Source organism: Girardinichthys multiradiatus, chromosome 9, assembly GCF_021462225.1.
Source record: "Girardinichthys multiradiatus isolate DD_20200921_A chromosome 9, DD_fGirMul_XY1, whole genome shotgun sequence".
NCBI lineage: Eukaryota > Metazoa > Chordata > Actinopteri > Cyprinodontiformes > Goodeidae > Girardinichthys > Girardinichthys multiradiatus.
In genome coordinates this window covers 26526307-26547740 of record NC_061802.1, presented here as the reverse complement: position 1 = coordinate 26547740, position 21434 = coordinate 26526307, and the positions used below count along the sequence as shown (strand labels likewise).

Below are 21434 nucleotides of genomic sequence, written 5' to 3'. Positions count from 1 at the left end.
TGTGCAAATTTAGCCTCCACTGTACAACTAAAGAAGGACAACAGGAGATATCTGCTCGGGTGTCAATCTTGTAACAGATCCGAGTACAAAGAAAGACGTGGAGGAAAAAAAAACCCTGAAGCCTGTCATCAGCAGTTATCTGTCAGCTTTTTCTACCGTCCCTAACTGTTGACACACACATCTTTCTCTCGGGCTAAAGCAACTTTTTCTATGAGACACACAAAATCGTGTGCCAGGAACTGTTGATGGCTGTAACACTGTGATCGATTGTAGTGGTGACTCCTTAAATGAGCGCTGAAAAAAAGAAAACGCCTCAATTATCAGGGGCTCTGCAACTTGCATAAAGTTAAATAAGACTTTTTAAAGCAATTGTGATTTCAGTTTAGGACCAACTTAAATGATGGGAAATATCCTGAAATTTATAGTTAACGCACTTGACAAATTAAACAAGGTAAATATAACTTTGTCCAAATGCGGACGAAGGGATTGTAAACCTCACCTTATATGAACGCCTACAGTGAAAAGTTAGCTTAAGCAATTTACTGCTAACAGGTTTTAGCCAGCTACTGAAAGCCTTGTTAAATATAAGCTGCCCCATGAGGAAGGAGCCAATAGTAAATATGGTAACAAGAACAATTTGATTTTATTAGCCTAAAAAAAACAACAACAACTAACTAGTCATTTTCAAGACTTTAAGATGATTATATTTTAGACCTTTTATCACTTTTAAGGCATATTTAAGTCTTTGTAGAAACTCTGATTACTGTATAACACAATCAAATTTTAACTGATAGCAAGATGCATCTCTGGTGTACGAGTCTGCGGAAATCTCAAAACCTTTCAACAAAATAAACATAAGTGTCTGGGCTGCACGATATTATGAAAGAACAAAACGGCAATATTATGGCTGAATATTGAGATGACAAATTCAGTTATGATTAACCCAAATTATTTTACTTCCCCGTTTCTTTTCATCGTCAAAACATCTCTTTCTCCTTTGGCACTAGCATCTAAATCGGGCGAGGGCACAATGGGAGTGAAGCTCCATTTAATTGCCCAAATATGTTGCTGGCAAGCACAATTTGAAGGCATGGCCCCTGAAATACTGCAAGCTTAACAAATATCACATCAAAACCGACCTTTGCCATTATAATTTTGCCAATTAAACTGACAAATGAATTTTAATCTTTTGTGCAATTTTACTCTTAAAACTAACACTAAACACACGGGAAATGTTGAGAGTATTCAGGCAGAAAGACTCAAACAAAACAATGAGCTACCACTGCTAAACACCTCCTATCTGTTGTTATATCTAACTGTGGCTCAGATAACACGCCTGGGACTGCAACCCACTGATTAGACATGACTGTAACCTGCTAAATAACGTATTTAAACGCCAAACAAACAATATAACACAAAATTGTAGTTAATTTAACAGGCAACAGGCTGACATTTCTTTCTCAGCAGGGGAGGCTAGTAGCTGCTATAGTTCACTTCCTCTTATGGTTGCAAAGCAGCTTTTAACATTGAACAATTATATTATTTGACACACTGCAAAACCTTGTACACAAAATAAGCTCAGGAGCTAACAGGCTAACAGTTAACGGTGTCCAGCGGAAAAAGGTTATTGGAAAAAGCTCTAATTCAATCACCCTGTAGCATGTTTACTTCTAATAATAGCCATCTCCAGACTGAATATTCAGTCTAACCATCTTGGAAACCACACGAACAGCAAGGCAGTCCTTAACACTGGATATAATACATAAAAACAGAAGCTTGCTAACCGTTATGACAGAAATGTGACAGTAAAGCGACCATATAGACTGAGCCACAGATGGGTATCACGTATTATCATCACTTTGGCAATGACCGACTAGCCTGCAGCAAAAATGTTGAGAAACAGCGACAAATAAAACGAAGCCAAGTAACGCTAGCAACACGACGAGTCTGCAGTTTGACAAAGAAGCGACAAAAAAGCTTAACACTGGCACAAAACTAGCTGTTAGCTAGCAGGCTAGCTGGCTAGCTACGCCCTTACGCAGTCCCCAAAGAGATTAGGCAGAAACTTTTCCCAGTCACAGCAGGACTGAACTTCAAAAACAGCCACCACGGTCGAGGAAGCCTCACATTTCTGCCCGCCTTGTCTGAATAACGCCACCGAGGTGTTATCAGAAAAACAAGCACAAAGCCAGCGACGTTTGCTGTCGATATATTTTAGTTGTACAGACTGTTACCTGAGTAAGAGACAGAGTGGCAGCCATAGTGTTTCTGTTTCCCACTGCTTTCATGCTGCGATGCTGCCAGACGCCAAGAGGGGGCGCTGAACAACTGGATAAAGGGACTGATGGGAAATCCTATTAATTTTATATTAAACGTAAGAACAAATATGATATAAAAAACAATTGGGTCCCTCTACAGGTTATTAAAACCGATTTATATTAACTTCACACTGATCGGGACATAATAAGGTTAGGCACACGCTGAATAATGCACTACCTAAAAAATGCAGCTTGTAAAATTTTAATAGTGTAATTACGTAATTGCGTAGCTTAATACAAATGTTTTTCCTGACTTATATTTTGGAAATAAAATAAAATTACAATATTACAAATTCAGTAACTTAGCGGCTAACACGATACGGCGATACCTTCACCATTATTACTAATTATAAATTTTAAGCAACATATACAACAAGAAAGTGATTTTTTTACGGATTTCTTGCTTTCACTAAGAATTAATGGCTAAACCAAGTTGCGCATATATTTGAGATTATCTAATACAAAAAACACAGTCATGGACTCCCTCTGCTGTGTGAAAGCTGAATAGGATGAAATCTCACATTCAAAACTCATTTTATTGTAGATGCTTTGTCACATATCTATTCTTTCTTATGTACCAGACCCACCTGAAGTGGATGTTGCAGAAAAGCTCAATCTTTGCTCTAATTAAGGTCCCAGTAGTCTTGCAAACCTCAGACTTTTACGCTGGTGTTGGTAGTATAGAAATGGCTTTGTTTGTTTGTTTGTTTGTTTGTTTGTTTGTTTGTTTGTTTTCCACAGAGCAACGATATACATAGATAGTTGGGGCAAGGTATTTATAGTACACAAACACTTATTTTTCTCACTGTCTGACATTAAATCATACTAAACGTTTCCTGTTTTGGGTCAGTTATTATCACTAAAACAATTTCCATTTGCTAAATGCCAGAATAAAAGGATAGAATGTTTTGGAGATGTTTTTATTAGCCTTATTTTCTTCAAAGTCAGAGGTTTAGAATACATTATGATTATAATGCATTTAAACAATTTAGGGAAAGACCAAGTGATGATGTCATAATTTTGTAAGATTCTGATAGGTTAGTTTACTACATTTGAGTTAATTGAAGACTAGGGCTACTCAACATTAGAATATCTTGCTTTGGCAATAATATTGGTACATTTTGGGATGACGACATCAGGTGCGATATCTGCCTATTTTGTTCTGTGCTTCCATCACTTTGTCACCATTAGCATTTTAGGCAATGTCAGTTGCATCTAGTGTGAGCATCTGCTGCCATTAGTCTCTGTCCAACTGTCTAAATATTACATTAGCATGTTCATAACCCTTGGAATGTATTAGCCAACAATTATTGCACTCCAAATAGTCCTTTATGGTATGAATATTGCACACACTGATGACGATATGTTTGCGATATATTGTGTAGCCCTAATGGAGGCCCACCTGCGGATGTATTTTAACACATTGCTTAATTTTTGTGTGACATCATGGAAAAATAAAAATAAATCAGCCAAGACATAAGGAAGAGAACTGTAGACCTCCACAAGTCTGGTTGATTGTTGAGTACAGTTTCCAGATTCCTGAAAGTACGTATAAACACTATGGTAAACCATTATGTTGTTAAGGAAAGAAACAGGTTCTGTGTCTCAGAGATTAACGTGTTTTGGTGCAAAATGTATGCATTAGCCCCTGAGCAAAAGCAAAACACCGTTCAAAGTTATCCACAGTGGCATTTAGCAAATGGAAATAATTTTGGTAATTCTAACAAACCTAAAACTGGAAATGTTAAGTCTGGTTTAAAGGTAGACAGTGTCAAAAAAGGTATATATCTCTCTATATAGCATATGTAAAGATCTTGTTTCAACTATAAATAGTCAAATGGTAGTTTTGGAGAAATTGTGACCCTAATGCCACACTTTGCTGCATCTCTCTAACAGTGAGATCTTCTACTTTCCTTCTCATCCTTAAAATGAACTCCATCCAGCCTTATTTATCACAGTTCCAGGTGTTTAAAACTTTTTAATTACTATGTTCAATTTAGATATGTGCAAACAAGAGGGGCAACCCAAGAAGACTGTATTGTTCCTCTCTAGAAAACTGCTTTTAGTCAGAGAGCCTTTTCACTTACAGCTGCACTGGAGTGGAACTCTGTCTCCCAGACAATCAGAGCTCTGACTACATATAATTTGTTTAAAAAACTAGACTGGCTCATAACATATCAGATATGTCATACGTTTGAGTAATGGGTACTGCCCCTAATCCTACCATGAGACAACTTGTGTTTGGCCATCTTGATGTAAGATTAAATGCTTTATTGATTGTTGAGACCTTTATAAATAGTTTTTGTAGTGTAGTTTCCTTTGGCTATTGTATTTATTGACAGAATTTGTATGTTCATTTGATCTTTGTATTATTGTGTAACCTTTATGCTTGTTGTTAGTGAGACAAATTTTCCCATTTGTCCAGGGACAACAGATGAAAAATAGCCAATTGGCTAATTGCGGTGCATTTTCCGCAATGTTAATGTACATTGTCCATAAAGATAAAAATTAAGCTCAGACAGTATATATTTGCCTGACTTCAATGAAATGTTCTATTTATTGTCTTTTCCATTTTAAAGACTGGCAAAGGGAAATAGGCCTCCATGCCACATCTTAATTATAGCCTAAAGCAGAAAGTGGTGGATTATTTATTCAAAGTATGCCTTTTTAATTATTTCGAATAAGCAACTTTTGTAAATGCTCAACTTAAAGGTTGGATTTCTAAAATTCTGCTTGCTGTGAGATTATGGGATTGCAATAAAGAATCAACTGATTTTAAGACTTCTAACATCTTTACCAGGGGTATCAATACAAGTGAAGAACTGCTGTATTTTAGGGTTGCACTGAAAGGAAATAAACAGCTATATTTAATTATTGCAATTCACCAGTTGGCTTCTCAAAAATATGTAGTCAAGTTTTAAAAAGGAAAAAATAATTTGTCACCTTTGACAGCCACAAAATTTTAGGTAATTATTGTACAATAACAACCAAATGGAAACCATATCAGAATGCAAGTGTTCCAGTTTGATTTCTTCAGATTTTTATTATTTGCACAGCAACATAAAATTTGCCCCTACTTCATTTCTTACCATTAGTACAAAATGTGTGTTTTACAAAAGGAGCATTGTTGAAAGTGTATGAGACAGGGTGCCGGGGTACAGCAGTGCAGAAGTACAGAAATCAGACAGAAGGAAACTGATTAAACCGTCATTTGGGTCCCAAATGATCAGATGATTTACTGCTACAGAAGAGGCCCTAAGGTGCATCTAACCCTTAACGTAGCTTAATGTAAACGCAAGACTACAGAAGGTGCACTGTGGAAGTGTTGGTTATGAAACTATGGAAGGGGCGTCAGCGTAAAGCAGCCTATATAACCAGCCAGATGGCTGTTCAGTGCTGGGTGTAAAATACAAAGCCTTAGTCCTGATGGTGGTTCCCATTAAACCTTGTTTTAATTTAATGTTAATGCAGGACAGACAACCTGCGTGAAGATGCCCAACTCAATCCAATCCTTTCAGACTGACATGAATTAGTGCAAAACATTTACAAAAACAAATAACACACAAAGCACACGAGGTAAACAAAACATTTTCATGGCACCATCCACACACTAAATATATTTTCCTGTCAAAGCTTCACATAAACCTAGATCTCATTAAACATATGATAGTTTATAGACAGCTGCTGATTACGGCTTGCAGCTTAATAATTACTAATCGACATTCGTTTCAGCGGATCATTTCTATTATTCCAATTTATATAACAATAATTATGTTAATAGTAGCAATAGTGGCTCATTGAAACAGGAAACACAACAGTAATTGCCCTTATTGACCTATCCCTCTTGTTTTGTAAACAAACAAATGAAAAAGTCCATCCCACCCAGGCCCCGCCCCAAGGTGACAGTTATCAAGGTCTTTCATTTCAGTCTCCTTCCAACAGCCCACTGACTCAAACAGAGCAGTTCCTGAGTTTATAACTCATCCTTGAGTTGAGAGTCTGTGGCTTCATCTTCTTCCTCTTCCCCCTCCTCTTCTGGTTCCTCTCCTTCTTCCTCCTCCTCCTCTTCATCGTCCTCCTCCTCATCCTTCTCTTCTTCCTCCTCATCTTCCTTCACCTCATCTCTCTTCTTGTCCTCTTCTTCCCGCATCTTCCTCTCCTCTTCCTCTTGGCGTTCCTTCATCTTTTTCTCACTCTCCTGAAAAAGGAAATAACTGACAATTAAAAACTGATGAGTGTTTGCAAACAGAGAGGAGACGGTGTACTGGGAACATACCTTAGTTTTGCCCCAGGCTTCGTTGCCAACTTCCTCAGCCAGTTTAGGATCACTGGTGATTAGGAAGTTGTCAAAGATGGTCCCAGACTTGACCTTTACACAAACACAAGCCTGTCAGTGCTTATCGAGTCTAAATACTTTAACAACAAGTATTATCCATTTCCAAAACCTCCCCTCTTCCCAGCTTAGAACTCCTCAATAAAAAAAAAACGTGACACTTGGTATTGAGGTTTTTGCAATGAGGACCTCAGGGTTTCCATACTTTTTTCAAAAACTCATTCTCCAGATCCAAGCTTCTGGAGTTCTCTGTTACATTTTTGCCCATTTTTAAAGTAGAAATACAAATATTCATTATAGGTTTATTTATATACATATTTCTACTGTGGTCAGGGTCTAAACATGGAGCCTACAAACACCAGAGACTAGAAGGAAGGATGAAAACGATAGATTAATGGATAACTGGATGCACCACTGGTGGCTGGACGGGTCGACAGGACGGAAAATGAATCCATAGATCGATGGAACAGATTGGATGAATGAACTGAAGGATGGACAGATGATCAAATGGACAGACAAAAGGAAGAAGGCTGACAAACAGATGGACAGGCTGTAGTGTTTATTTCCCTGGAAACGCACGAAACCTGAATTTGCTTTCCAAGTGCTGTGTGTAAATCTGTGCTTATTATTATTATTACATGCTTGGTTTCAAGATCTGTGCTTACTTTGACTCTGCAGAGTCAGCTAAATGTTGGGTGTCCTGTAAGTGACCCCAGAAGGTTGGTGCTGGGAGAGGAACAAAGGAAAGGAGGTACTAGTTGGAAAGTACACAAGGAGAGATCTCCCAAACCCAATCTATTCAACCCAGGGGTTTTCTCAATGCTCTGTTCTGCCCGTAACTTTATTTCTGGTTGAATTAAAGTTTCTGCTTTGCACTTTGCTGTCTTCAGAAACTGTTTGACTCAGTCTCCTGTTCTTTTTCCGCCAGTAAACATAATAAAGTATTTTTAAAAACCCTTTGGAGATCGATATAACACTTGGATATCAAAACACTTTGAGGGGCCCACAAACAAACCAAACCAATGAATGGATAGGTAGATGTAAGGCTGTGTGAATGGATGAACAAGCGGGTGGCTTGATCAATGAGTTAATGAATGGACGGGTGGATGAAAACTGGAGGGATGATAGACAAAGATGATAGATGAGTGTATTGGTGGATGGATAGAAGGATGGAAAACATGACTGAATGGACAGATGGATGAACAAGCAGGTGGCTAATGGATGGACATAAATTAAATATAAAAAAAATTCCCATGCTCTATTTTCTTTTACCATAATTAGTTAGACCTGCAAGATACTTCATTCGAATTTCATAGTTTTCCATACAGTCTGTGCAGGAACCCTGGGAATTATTCCTAATTTAGCTGCTGTATTCTTACTGTTGACTAAACCCACTGTCAGCGAGACCATCCCACCTGCCACAAGTCCAGCCCGATCACGCCGATGCTGTCATACTTGTAGATCTCCGGGTCAGCTGTGTACTCTGGATTCTCAATCTCAGGGTGGATCCACTTGCCTTTGTAGGCAGGATTATCGATCTCTCTGGGCTTCCACTCGCCCTGCACAAAACACATTTTGGCTCATGTCAACATAATTAACAATAAAACAAATCGGAACCCATTTAAAGAAAATTTCAGGAATAAAGAGCTTTGCTTAACAATTATATTTATAAGAACAGAGTTGGGCAAAACCCAATGGCTGCATAATGTGTAACGTGAATACCTTGTACTCAGGGTTGGTGATCATCGGCGGCTCCCACTCTCCATCCATCTCATCATCCCAGTCATCGGGCTTTTTGGCATCTGGATCCGGTATGTTCTCGGGCTTGTCCCAGTCCTTAAAAATTCACGACAGGTTAAAACATGAGAAAAATTAAGGTTTCACACAAATATATCCCTAAATATAAAAGGTGGAAAAATAGATTTGTAGGATTATTAAAATGGACTAACCTCAGGTTTCTTATCATCCGGGTCTGGAATCTTCTCCCTGTCATCCCATTCCTCGGGCTTTTTGGCATTGGGGTCCTTGATTTTTTTCGAGGGCAGAAAGTCCCAGTCATCCTCCAGGTTGCCAGACTCAACCTTCTTGTTGTCGATCTTAACCTCATAAGTGTTGTCAGGGTTGACGATCAGCGTGTACAAGTGTGTGTACTCATCATCCTGTGAGGACGATGGTGAATGTTAGAAACAGGAAGGAACGGCACTAAAAACTAGACATTTTTCCTTCATTTTTAGTTTGGGCTAGTCAAGATTGAGTGTAATACTTGGTAATCACTCAATGTCCCCAAGAAGCAAATGTCTGGAAAAACTACAATGTACAATTTTCTTATTAAAGGGGGGGGAAAAAAGAACCATGCCATACCTTGCACCTGATATCTTTGTTAATCAGGTGGTTTTTGCCTTTGTAGTTAAAGATCACGTGAACTTTCTTTGTGCCTGGGCCACAAATATCAGGACCTGAAGAAGGCATCGAATCAACAAGTAAGAATCTAGAAAGTTTAAAGTAATTCAAACCATGTTCAAAAAGAGCATCTTATCACAAGTAACTGGTGTAAATATTTAATGAAGCAAATTCTGACAAAAAAGTTAGAATTTACTATTTATCCAAACATGTCTTACCAAACATGATGTTGTAGACGGAGTCTCCGTGCATTTCCTCCTGGTTGAGCCCAGAGGGGAACAGTTTGATGTAGCCTCCGCCGCAGTCGATGCTCTGCTCGTGTTTCACGGTGAACTGGATGACCAACGGCTGGCCTTTGTTACTGAAGTCATCAAAACGGGCTGACAAAGCATAAAAGCGGGCATCCTGGCTCGTCTGCAGACCTGCGGTAAAAACGGCATCATCACGGGGAAGATTCCAGCTGAGGCAGAATTTAACAGGCCAATACCGAGTCACTTAGAACCACTTTGTGTGAGCAACGGAAAGACCCAAAAAAAACAATGGTACTGCCTTAGGAGAAGTGAATCCTAACAGCAGCTTTTCGGTGGCTTTTCTATGAGGCTGCACACTGGGTAGCAGTGGTGGTTGCTGGTATGGGAGCAAAAACAAGCTTACCATTACTGATTTGCATGTCCACTCAATGAGGAATTCACGTCTTTTTATTTGGTGGTAAATTATATGACTATTTTGGTGCTTTGAAGGCGTCTGTAAAACATTTGACCAACTCGAGGTGGACTGAAGGATCTCAACACAATTTGAGAGGTACAGAACCTTTATTTTGTTAGTGAAAACAAACAAAAAATAAATGTTTTTATGTTTTCTAGGCATTAGGCAGGATTGACTTAGATTAGGACAAGAGTGAAAAATACTACTTATACAAAAAAAATTGTTAAGTTACAGTTTCAAACTCAGAAAAATTGTTCTGCCATAATGGCATGCCAGATGAAGGTCCATCATACAAGTTGTATGATGCATATAGTAATACAGTACTGCCCATCACCTACGTGTTGCTGCACACTGCCAAGTCACCTAACTAACCAGGTCATATCAGCTTGTTACTTGTATTACTCTATAAAGAGCAAAATGGCTACACAATTTGTGTGCAAACAGAATTTAGAAGATGTCAAAGCAGTATATTTGATTAAGCAACAAATCAATGCGATAACATTAATAAAACTGTAATAACCAATATGTCATTTTAGGAATAAAATAGGAATAACTATTGGTTTTTTTTCTGTAAAAAATGTCATATTAAGGTTTTCCTTTTTTGTAAATGCAATACGGTTGTGTTTTTACTCAACATTATAGCATGAGAATCTCATCACAGCCCATGCCGACTATTTATTGAGCTGTCCATCCATCTAAATCAATCTATATCAGATCAATAGTTTTAGTTTTCATTGTGGCTGATATAGAATATAATGGAAGGTGAATTTATTGCTGAATGAGTTTAATGTGGGAGAGCAGGTGTGTGGCTCAACCTGGGCTCCCCCAAAGCCCCATTCATACAAGAACCACCACCGCTCACTATTGTCAGATAATCTAAACTCCTTCATTTAATGCTTATGTTTACAAGACAAGACCCACATCACCGTGTGGCTCATTTCCACTCACCTTTGTCTTTCTCTGCGTCTCCATAAAACTTCCCTGCAGACAGGACAAACTTGCCGTAGTCTGTTTTGTGCTTGGATTCCATCCAGCGAGTGTTCCAGCCATCTGCATAGACAAGCTCAGGTTCAACATTCATTGTGATAAGCATCACGCACACTGCTAAATGCACCTGAGCTTCTGATGGTGATAATAAAACCAGTGCAGGTGCACTTTACTGTGGGAAGAGGAGGACAAGAGAGAATGACCAGGGTAGGGAGGTGCAGTACGGTGGGGGTGAGTTTTGATGATGGCTGGGAGAAGAAAACAGATGGACTATAGATGAAGGACTGGGGGAAGAAGTAGTAGTGGCTCCATCTTACAGACTAAATGGCTTTTACCCCTGGGATGTGCAGATTATGCATGCAAAATGTCAATTTATTAAACATATTCAAATATGAAAGCCCATTCTAACAGCTAAGCATGTCACTATTTTTCATTTAATGTTATAATAAACGAAAAGTACACAGAAACAACATTCAGTTGCAACATAACGATAAAATAAAGATAAATTCTCACCACCATCCTCAAACTGCTCTCGGAAATACACAGAGGACTCGGCCAGAACACAGGCGGCAGACACGGCCATTAAAATCAGCGACAGCGCTGTCATGGTTACGAGCTAAAAGCGCTCCGTCCGGAAAAAAACTTACAAACTACAAATAAGCGATATTTGTGCTTTACTTAAGCTGTATACCGGCGATGTTGTTCCAGTCTCTCTCATACAATCATTTTACAGAACCGAGCAGCTGAAGCACACCAGCCGCTCTCCTCTCTGCTCGGAACAGATGTCTGAATCTGATTGGTCGGCGGCTTCTAACCAGTGTCGGAGCATTCACCCAATCAGAGGAGAGAAGGTCTGAACGTTAAGTTTAGTAGCCAATCGGAGCAGACCACGCGTTTGGTTGATGTACGCCCCAAGAAGAATGATGCTCCTGGATAAATCACATGGCTGGAGAAAAAAAAAAAAAAGATAGGTGGAAGAATAGATCTTATTACTAACGTAGAACTCATCACTAGAATAATTAACAAACACAAAACCGCCACAAATTATTCAGCATGAAAAATCAACGACATTTTCTATAGCATTTAATTAAATTGGGCTAGATAGATTTAAAATCTACTCAATCAGAGCTGATAACCAGTTTGGTTTTTATAAGTAAACAGAGTACAGATTTATACAAATATATGTTGAAAGAAAGACACAGTCTTTACGAGTTTTGTAAACATAATCTAACCTTAGCTTAAAACCATCTACTTTTTCATTTTTTCTTGAACAACAAATGTATACGCCCAACTAAAACATAGCTGGAATGTAAAATATTGATTTCCACTGTACAGTTTAACAAAACAAAGCTATTCGAAAGCACACTGATGGAAAAGAACTGATCATTCTGCTTTATGCATGGTTAGGGTGATGATTTCAGCTGATCAGCTGGCATTAGACAATGTTATGGCCAGTAAAACACCTTTTGAAAGATTTCGACATAGATTCTTAAGCATTAAAATTGCATTTGAGTTTCAAGGGTTCAGCCTTACATGTTTGAACCAGAGTTTGGCTCTAATAAATCCCCAGAGCCAGGATAGAAAAGCTCAATAAAATGGTAATGATGACAATGACTGTCTAACTGTAACTGATTCAAATTTGTTAAAGTTATCGCATGAATTTTCCTCTGATGGGTTTTTGTGTATATTCGTCATAAAATAGTCAATGTCATATTCTGCCTGTTTCATGTTAAATAGTTCTGTGATTTGCCAGTGTTGTGGCATGGTACTGTATGCAGTCTGAACTATAGTTTTCCTGAACAATTTAGTAGTATGAGAAAAGTTGTTGGAAACCACCCTACTTTAACACATTAACTAAACTACATGATTTTTGTAACTTGACTCCAATCAATTGCTGTAAGTCTTTGGTACAAACATCTGGCCATTCTAGTCTTCCCAGGTGACTTCACCAACTCCTTCCATGAGAAATTTTTGCCAAATTTCTCTGAAACCTGTTCAGGGTTCTCACATGTAAAAACAATTTTTGCATCCATGCTGGACACAAATAAAAGCATTTGATTGAGTAATTTGACCAGAATTGTACAAATAAAGAGGGAAAACAGAAATAAATACAAAGAGACAAACCTAAAACAACTCTGAGCAGTTGGAAGCAGTTGGAAAGCTTGTCCTTTGGGAGATTAAATGTTATCCTAGTTCTTAATCAAATAATGATTTACAATAAACTTTTAATGAACAGAAACACTAATAACAACGTGTAGGTTAGGAGGGGATGAACTCTAACACAAGTGGACCGAAAAGCTTAAATTAATCAATGAAAAATGTTCATAAAACCACAAGAGAGCGGGAATCCTTTTGAGTTAGATACAAGTGTGTATTGTTAGTACCCATGTCAAACCATGCAAATTAAATGGGATGGATTTCTGCACTCTCTCTGGTATCAAACAGGGTCCAGTAAGGAGGATTAATATCACCTGTTCTTTTGGTACAGCCCACATTGTACCAATATCAAAATCAATAGTTGAAAAGACATAAAATAATAATAATTTCTTCTACTCTATTGAGGAACTCAAATGTATGCTTTGATCAACTAAACGGAAAAATATAATCAAAATGGGCTGTATTGATTGAACAATGGAATAAGTATGCATATGTAAAATAACTGCAGCTTTTTGATAAAATATAGGGTTATTATATAATTATGTAAATAATTATTTAAAATTTACCACAATATCTTGTAGCACTTTTCACATCAACTGGAGATCCTCCTGCTGTGTTCCTTGGTCCTCATCATTCTGTTTGTTTTCTAATATTCTCTAACAAACCCTTGAAACCTTCAACAGTTGTAATTATGCTTAGACCAAATTACACACAGATGGAATCTGTTCATTTGGTTCCGTCAGAGGGGAATCATTTGCACAAAATTTTATTTGGAGGTATATGAGTAAAGGAGGCATGCCACACTTTTCAGATTTTTCTTTGTTTAAAAAGACAAATGTAGTTTTCCTTCCACCACTTTGATCTATCTATCACATAAAATACCAGTAAAATACATTGAAGTTTGTAGTTGAGAAGTTGCGAGATGTGAAAAAGGTCAATCGGTAGGAATATTTTTCTACGGTACTGGAAAGGATGCATCAGAAGTAAATAAGGATAAATTCATGTCATATTTCTGTTTTGACATTTAAGACACTTCCTACAATAAAATTGGTTTTAGTGTGCAGGAGTAAAAAAAGACGTTCTTTAAATTTGATAATTAATAAATGTAAGTAGAAATAAAGACAGAAGAAAGAAAGAAATTAATATACACGGCAAAATAAAGCACAACTGACAACCAAATCAGAAGCAAACGATAAAAAATGTTAATTTTTTAAGGTTTTATTTCTTTTTACCATAGTCCCATGTGTACATGAAGTGATTTCAACTTAAAAAAGCCTTTACATCAACCTGAGTGAGAGAGAGTCAGGGTGAAAGCAAATTAATAAATCAATAAATAAATAAATTTACAGTTTGACTTCACGTTAAAAAGACCATGACAGTTTACCTTCAGAGGAAAAAATAAGTTTACTAAAAACTTTACCGTCATATAGATTCTTCTTATCTTCCACACATGGCTGCTCACAAGTTTCCAGTAACATTTTCCAGTAACATTTACACAACTGTTCTTGAATTTTAGCCATGCCACTTTGTTATTAAAACAATACCATTTAATACTCAGTCGAACCTCGCAGACAAGCAAGCTGCAGACGCAAAGTGTAACTGTGAGTGAAGGTAGGACAGAAGAACTGGGATGACGTGTGGGATCCCACATACATGGGTGCTAAGTACCTGTGATGGTAATGTAATAGAGGTGTTCTTTTGGGTTATAACAGGAAATTTTAAATCTGATCTTAGGTCTGTTTAATACTTTACTAAGTGTCCATTTAAACAGATCCACAGACACCACATGGCACGGTAAAACAGTTTAACTATGACACAAATTATATTAATAAATAAAGGTGTCAAGATAAGCACAATATCTGATATGCTACCAACACATGACATGTGAACTGATAAAAATACATAAAAAAACCAGCATAACTTGTAACTGTATTGCAGAGACAAATATAAATAGTGAAAAGGGAAAATCAGTTTTATGACAAACACTTCACAGCCACAGACTTCTTCACATCTTCATCCAGACACTGAATACTCAAACCAGGCAGATAAGGGAGAGCAGCCATGGCTCCCATAACAGCAGTCTGGATTGAGTGTGTTTCCAACAACACTGCTGATCCTTTCAGGGCTGTTCCCTCCTCTCATCCTGAACCTGCCCTGCTGTCTGGCCGTCTCCAAGGGACCTGGACGGACACGGCGTGTGTATCTGTGTGGGGAGGGGTGCACAGAACAGAGCGAGGGAAACACTCTGTGGCTCTGTATGCAGATGGGCCGGAAAAGCAGTCGTAACACCTCCTCCAGGTCGCTGCATCTCTCTCCTCCTACGGGAGAAAGAAGTTGATCCTCTGTGGTATGGACTTGCATCCTTGGGCTGAGAAGAGTCTTTCCTCTTTGGGGACATACAGCATCGCCTTGGCCACCTCGTCTAACGTTGCCTCATCTGCCTCTAGACCACGCGCTGCATAGGCGTCTCGGGCGCACAGCTTGACGTGACGGTACTCCAGAGGCAGAAACGGCACGAAGAAGTCAATCAGGTGGTCTGACATCAGCTCACTCTGAGCAAACCCCCCTAAGAGAAATAGAATAAAAGGAAATGAGAATTAAAGTAGAAAGTAAAATTATTAAAGTTCAACTACAGCTTTAAAAACACACAGTAAGGCAGATTTCACCAAATTGTTTTGAACTGTTTGTGGCTGAATTTGCCAGCTTCAGTTTACGAGGAAACCATGAAACATTTGACCATTTGAACATCAACCTGCCTCCGGCTTCACACCTTGGGTCTCCAAAGTTTCAGCTCGAAGTCGATGCTCCAGGTCCTCCATACCGATGTCCTCTCGATTCTGACCCGAGTGCCAGAAGTCCAGCGCCACGTCGTTTATTGTTGCACCGCCTATGTTGCTGTAGTGATACAAGGCAATGACATGTTTGTCACATATCTGCACACTTAGTGTGTATTTTAGCAGAAAAGAAACAAAATCTGGAGTTGTATTTTTTACACGTTCATGAAGTTAGGTGAAGTTCCAAACTTAACTGAATCTAACGAAAAGACTCTTAACATCCACCTAAATATTTAGTGGCAAAAACTGTAATAATAATGGCCCGATTAATCTTCTTTACTTCTCAGAGTTTTCCTGATATAATACAATATAGTAGCCCATATAATAGGCTAGAATTTATTACAAAACAATATAGTCCTACCTAGATGTTACATGATTATTACCTCTGACCTGAATGCTATATGACAAATATTGTAAAATTAGTAAACAATATGATATACACTGTTTACAGTTGGAAATCATAGTCCAGTACCTACTTTTCTTTTTTCAAAACTGATATATGCTTTGACAGTTTAGTTTAATGTGTAACAACTCTTGGACTTTCATATGCGCTTGTTGTCTATTATGATCCCTGAGGATTTGTTTTTATCTACTCTCTTCATATTGATCAAATCCTTTTGCGGATGTGTTTGAATGTTAGTTTCATTATATATTACAATGAATTTGTTTTTTTCCTAGTTAAGGGAAGTTTCAGTCTTTAGTATTTCCATGTCATATCCCAAAGCTAGATTTCATCATTGTTCCCAGAAAGAACATGGACATTTCGCCGAAATCATTGATTTACATTTTTCACAATTTCGGGCCCAACACTGACCCCTGGGGGACACCATAAAGAATGTCTAAACATGCAGCATTCCCACACACCAGTAACTTTTTAAACCAGTTTTGTCATGATTTGTGGATGTTTTTGGGTTCTTCTTCTTATTATTATTCTTGATAGGTTTTGAATCATGCTTCTGTTTATTATTTTCCTGGTCATGCTTTAGTTTTTGTTTTCTAGTTCATGTTTTGTCAAGTTAAGTTTTTTGGATCTGGTTATGCTTTAGTTTTATGCTTTACTAGTTGTGTTTCTATTAGTTTGTATTCAGGAGTCTCTCTTTTGCTCCAGCCACGTTTTGTTCTCTCCTGTCTGACAATTAACTTTATTCGGTTCACCTGCACCTAGCATTCAGTCTCCTCGTTTTACCTGGTTCTTGCTCCATATATACACCTCTGTTCTGTTCATTCCTCGCGGAAACCTTAAGGATTATGCCATGCCTGTCTTGCCTGCCTGTTCATTGTTTTGTTCCTGCCTCCTCTAGTGAGTGAGTTTTGTTTTTCTAAGATTAAATATTTTACTTACCGTCATGCTGCCTGCTTGTCTGCATTCCGGGATCCTCCGCTACACAAACTCTGACAAGTTTAGGATTTTGATTTGTATTGAAGAACATTTTGAAATTTGTTATATTTTCACAAATTGCTCATGGATTTATGAATGGCAAATTTGATTAGATCTCAATCATTTTGGAATATTTGCTAATAAAATATATTAATATGTTGAGTTGAAATTGTTTCACTTTTCTATAGGTGCTACATGATGTTTAATTTTAAAAACAGAAAGACATGTTTTCATATTAAAATGGCATAAAGCAGTCAGAACTGTGGAGCTGAGCTTGTGATCCAGGTTTCACAGACAGAAAATGCCTTAGATTGATCCACCAACCTGAGGAAGATGAAGATGGCTCTACGGTAGCTGACCCCATCCACATTGTCATAATGATCCATGTAGGGCTTGATAGCATCGATGAGGCCCGGGTGGAGCTTCTCAGCCTCATCGAAGATGAACAGAGTCTCTGGGCAGCGCAGCACCAAATCTCGGATGGCCTCCCTCAGCTGACCCTGGACCCAGTGAAGAGGAACAAATTAAATATCCCACCTTGTTCAGTAAACCTTTATTTACAGAGCACTGTTCATATACTTTAACAGAGGTTAAAAAAACAGGACACACATAAAACAAATAGACACATACATTAATAAAATATGGTGATAATACTGATAATAGGATAACAAATTAAAAAGAGATAAATCAAACAACTATAGGGGATGAGTAACTTAACCCCTTAATTTTTCTGCTTAGCCTAAACAATATGTAGCTGATTTTACCTCCTTTTCAGGGGGGAATTAAAGGACTTTTCTTTTTTTGCCATCTTATGCTATTTCTCTATATAAAAGAGAGATAGAGATAGAGTTTTCGTAACTCCATCTCTATCTCTTGTGTGGTGGTCTGGTTGTGTAAAATGAGGAGCCCACTTGTGTCATTGAGGCCTAGTTGAACTAGCGCCAAGTTCCAAAAAGTCACGTATACCTGTGGTGTTGGATCATCAATATTTGACCTCAAGCATCAGTCCAGATTGTGACAGTCATCGTCCATGAGACGGGTTACAAAATGCAGTCTAAACATCTGATTGAGCAAGGGAACCAACCCACAAACATGTTTACCATGTTCCTGGAACATGCCGTCCAGCCCAGTGGGCCAACGGGGTTCCCGCATCTCTCACCTTGTATGTGTCGACTAGTCTGGCGTGTGGGAAGTGGAACGGGGCGATGAACAGGCGTACGCACTCACTCTTCACCCCGTCCCGGTACAGGTTGTCAGCAATGAGACGGGCCACAAAGTTTTTACCGGTTCCGGTCCAACCGTGGAAGGAGAGCGTCAGGGGCTTGTTGGACTCTGGGTTGTTGATGAAACCCTGAATAGCTTTAAGAACCACAGACTGGGCCAGGTGTTGCCCGTGGAGCTTCGTCTGCAGGTCTTTGGCCAAACCTGAGTGGGGAAGTTACACATAAACAATACAGCACTCAGTCTGTGGACGTTCACTGCTGAAGTGTCATAGTACACAAAATCATAATGTCTAATCACACAGAAAATACAAAACCTTATCCTTTTTCATCTTATAAGTCACTTTTCTGAGAAAATATCTTTTTTAAATTGAATATCTTTGAGTTTTACTTTGCAAAATATTTCTTAGAAAGGTTTTACAAATCCGAACTGATTCAAAATCAGTACTAATATTTCCTCTACAAGTGCAAGATACAATGCAAACAGATCTCTAAAAGTCTTTCAAATGATGAATCCGTTTAAATAACTATTTCCTAATCAAGCTTCCTGACCAGATGTAAGATTATGACAGGAACATTAGTCGTCCCGATCCTCTTGCAAAACTCTTTATTGAATGGCTGATAAGAAACCAATAAATCTGCAATAAAGAAACAATAAAATGAGATCACAGGAAACAGTAAAGATGCTCAGCAACTTTCTTAAAGCTAGAATGATAGGCAGTGACTGGAAAAATAAACTCCATGCAGATAGGTCCCTGTGCATGATTTGAACCCGGGACCTTCATGGTGCAAGGCAGCAGTACTAACAACTGACCCACTGTGCAGCCCTCATATAGATGTTTTCGAAATAAAGAATAAAAAATGGCCAAGCAGCACAACATGCACCAATCATGTTTTCTCCTCTTCAAACCCATGTTTAGTTTTCTTCATGGCCTGACCTGCATATTTTGAGGTTTTTTATTCTAAGGTCTATATCATATAAAAGAGGGAAACTGTGCTACGGACTTATTTTTTGTTGGGGTAGTAGCTATGAATCTGACTGAAAATGAATGCAATTCAAAATTACATCCAATTTACACATCAACAAATATCTCAACAAATTTTGTAAATCTCTGAATTCTTAGTTTTGAACCAAATCTTTCTTTGCTGGAATCAGACCAGTCAATCTCTAATCTCATTAAGGGAAATCCAGCTGATCGATTGGTGCATTTTTTGCATATCTGTCAAGCACAGCGGTGGAAGGGTGATAATTTGGGACCAGGACCAAAGCACCTTGGTGTCATTGAGAAATATCCTCCAGTGAAAGACGTGGTCATCTCCTCGTCAATTACATCTTGGCCCAAATTAGATCAAGTAACAGGACAATGATCCCAAACACAGAAGCAACTCCGCAATGAAAACCAAAGTTCAGACAGATATCAAAATGAAATCTTATGGCTAGACCTTATGAGAGCAGTCTGTAAAGGAATACCTGCAGCCGCAATCAAAACCAAAATGTTAAAGAGTGATTCAAATTTCCTCCACAACAATGCAAGAGGCTAATACTTCAAATTACTGCTGCTAAAGGTGGTTGGACGGGAAACTCTTGCTCCTCACATCCTGACAATCCTACAGGTGTTTATTCTCTACAGGTGACGCAGACACAGACTGGCTAGGCCTAGATAAAACCCACTAAAGTAAATCAGGCAGAGCCACAGGGGTGTAGGGTGCTACCTGTGATGTTGTTGGTTATCCTGCAGTCTCCAGACTCACAGCACTGGCCCAGGCTACAGTACCACTGATGCAGCAGGCTGGTGTAGTCCTGAGGAAAGCCTGGCCAGAGATCCCCGGCAGGAACTTTCCACAGCAACAGAGACATTAAAAACTGGGTTAACAACACTGTAGTAAGCACTGATTCATTTACAAAGCAAAGGAGGAAACGGATCTTTAAATAAATGTCAGAAACACCTGATCTATAAAGTACTGTTCCTGCTCACCTTGCTGTGTGGCATCATCCTGGTGGGGCTGACACTCCCCCTCCCAGATGTTGCAGTAGAAGTAGTTGAAATAGTAGGTGGAGACGTTGCTAATGCTATCGAGGTGGAAGAAGTGGGCCTCTGCGGTCAGAGCGCAGACCAGAGGCAGCAACCAGCGCGCAAACATCGGGGAGCAGGACGGAAAGCCGCGGCGACACAGGTCAGAGGAGCTTCTCTGCTATTTATTTAAGCCACCAGCCCACTAAGCGATAGCCAGCTGTGGCTGTGTGGCGGGTCCAGTCTCCACCCACACTACCGTCCCAGCTATAAATAATGTCCGTGAAGCACTTGGCTTCGCTCAGCCGGTTCCGCCTGACTCCACCCACACAGAGAGGGACGGGAAGGGAAGCTTCGGCGGGTTGGTGTTATTTCTCCAAAGGCTTTATAAAGGGTGGGGATATTTTTGCTCTTCATTTGGTACCTACAGAAACACACCAACCTCACCCACAGCAGCGAATGATTTTCCTGATAACTAAACAGTGATTACAAGCCAGCTGCTGTTTAAAATGCAACTATTAACACACTTGTTTCAAGACATTGGCAGGCTTATTTGCATTATTTGTTTTATGAATCTGAATTCAGTTTGCAGTGAGTTGGAGCATTTAATTAATATACAAATGAACTCCTTTTTATGACATGTTCTGTCACTGATGTTCATGGCCCACCCCTTCTGACCCCAAGCAGTGATTTGTAATGATCAGTGACCCCATGCTGGGCACACAGAAAACTTTATATATGACAACAAACTACACGTTTCTTCTGTTAACATTAGGTGTTGCAAATGAATAATAAAATAGGCCCAACCATACTGACAACTGAAACTGCTTAATATATAACCTTTTACAACAGCAACAAAGGATTATTTCTGAGAAAAAAGCCTGACTCGGTTTTCCACTAAATGACCACGTTTGCCTATAACTGCTTTAAATACATACTCAGGTCCATGTCTTGTTAAAAACTGTATTTTATTTTATTTTTTAATGTATGAGCTCACATTAGATTAACTCTCTTCTGTTTACCCCTGAAGAGCCAGGGTGGGGGGCTTCTATCTTGGACTGGCAGACCAAAACCAAAAGCCACATGACAA

General features: G+C 38.8%; 3 protein-coding genes across 7 annotated transcripts in view; all 3 read right to left on the bottom strand.

Moving 5' to 3' along the window:
- The window catches only part of eps15 (epidermal growth factor receptor pathway substrate 15), a 41033-nt gene extending 38738 nt beyond the window's left edge, over positions 1–2295 (bottom strand). For all 5 annotated transcript variants that reach the window (XM_047374834.1, XM_047374837.1, XM_047374835.1 and 2 more), the window contains exon 1: positions 2235–2295. In XM_047374834.1, the coding sequence (XP_047230790.1) occupies positions 2235–2288 (54 nt within the window). In that variant the 5' untranslated portion in view covers positions 2289–2295. The remainder of the gene's footprint in view (positions 1–2234) is intronic.
- A 3040-nt stretch (positions 2296–5335) lies between these two features.
- Positions 5336–11528, bottom strand: calr (calreticulin). Its single transcript, XM_047373796.1, has 9 exons — positions 11257–11528; positions 10705–10806; positions 9270–9473; positions 9013–9107; positions 8601–8810; positions 8374–8487; positions 8067–8210; positions 6595–6687; positions 5336–6516 (listed from the first exon to the last, which is right to left on the bottom strand). The coding sequence occupies exons 1-9, from the start codon at positions 11348–11350 to the stop codon at positions 6292–6294; spliced, it is 1281 nt and encodes a 426-aa protein (XP_047229752.1). The 5' UTR covers positions 11351–11528; the 3' UTR covers positions 5336–6291.
- Positions 11529–14102: 2574 nt separating this feature from the next.
- tor3a (torsin family 3, member A) lies at positions 14103–20661 on the bottom strand. The gene is made up of 6 exons (XM_047373844.1): positions 20309–20661; positions 20046–20168; positions 18272–18537; positions 17437–17612; positions 15671–15795; positions 14103–15466 (listed from the first exon to the last, which is right to left on the bottom strand). Exons 1-6 carry the CDS (start codon positions 20472–20474, stop codon positions 15219–15221), a joined length of 1104 nt encoding a protein of 367 aa, XP_047229800.1. The 5' UTR covers positions 20475–20661; the 3' UTR covers positions 14103–15218.
- Positions 20662–21434: the final 773 nt, after the last annotated feature.

Bases quoted from the DNA above. Each gene is read 5' to 3' on its own strand.
- calr (XM_047373796.1), bottom strand. From the start codon at position 11,350: ATGACAGCGCTGTCGCTGATTTTAATGGCCGTGTCTGCCGCCTGTGTT. The intron at 10,807-11,256 runs GTGAGAATTTAT...TTGTCTATGCAG, and splicing joins AGAGCAGTTTGAGGATGGTG to ATGGCTGGAACACTCGCTGG. The intron at 8,211-8,373 runs GTATTCACGTTA...TGTTTTGTGCAG, and splicing joins TCACCAACCCTGAGTACAAG to GGCGAGTGGAAGCCCAGAGA.
- tor3a (XM_047373844.1), bottom strand. From the start codon at position 20,474: ATGTTTGCGCGCTGGTTGCTGCCTCTGGTCTGCGCTCTGACCGCAGAG. The intron at 20,169-20,308 runs GTGAGCAGGAAC...TGCTGTGGAAAG, and splicing joins GGATGATGCCACACAGCAAG to TTCCTGCCGGGGATCTCTGG. The intron at 18,538-20,045 runs GTAGCACCCTAC...TTCCCCACTCAG, and splicing joins GATAACCAACAACATCACAG to GTTTGGCCAAAGACCTGCAG.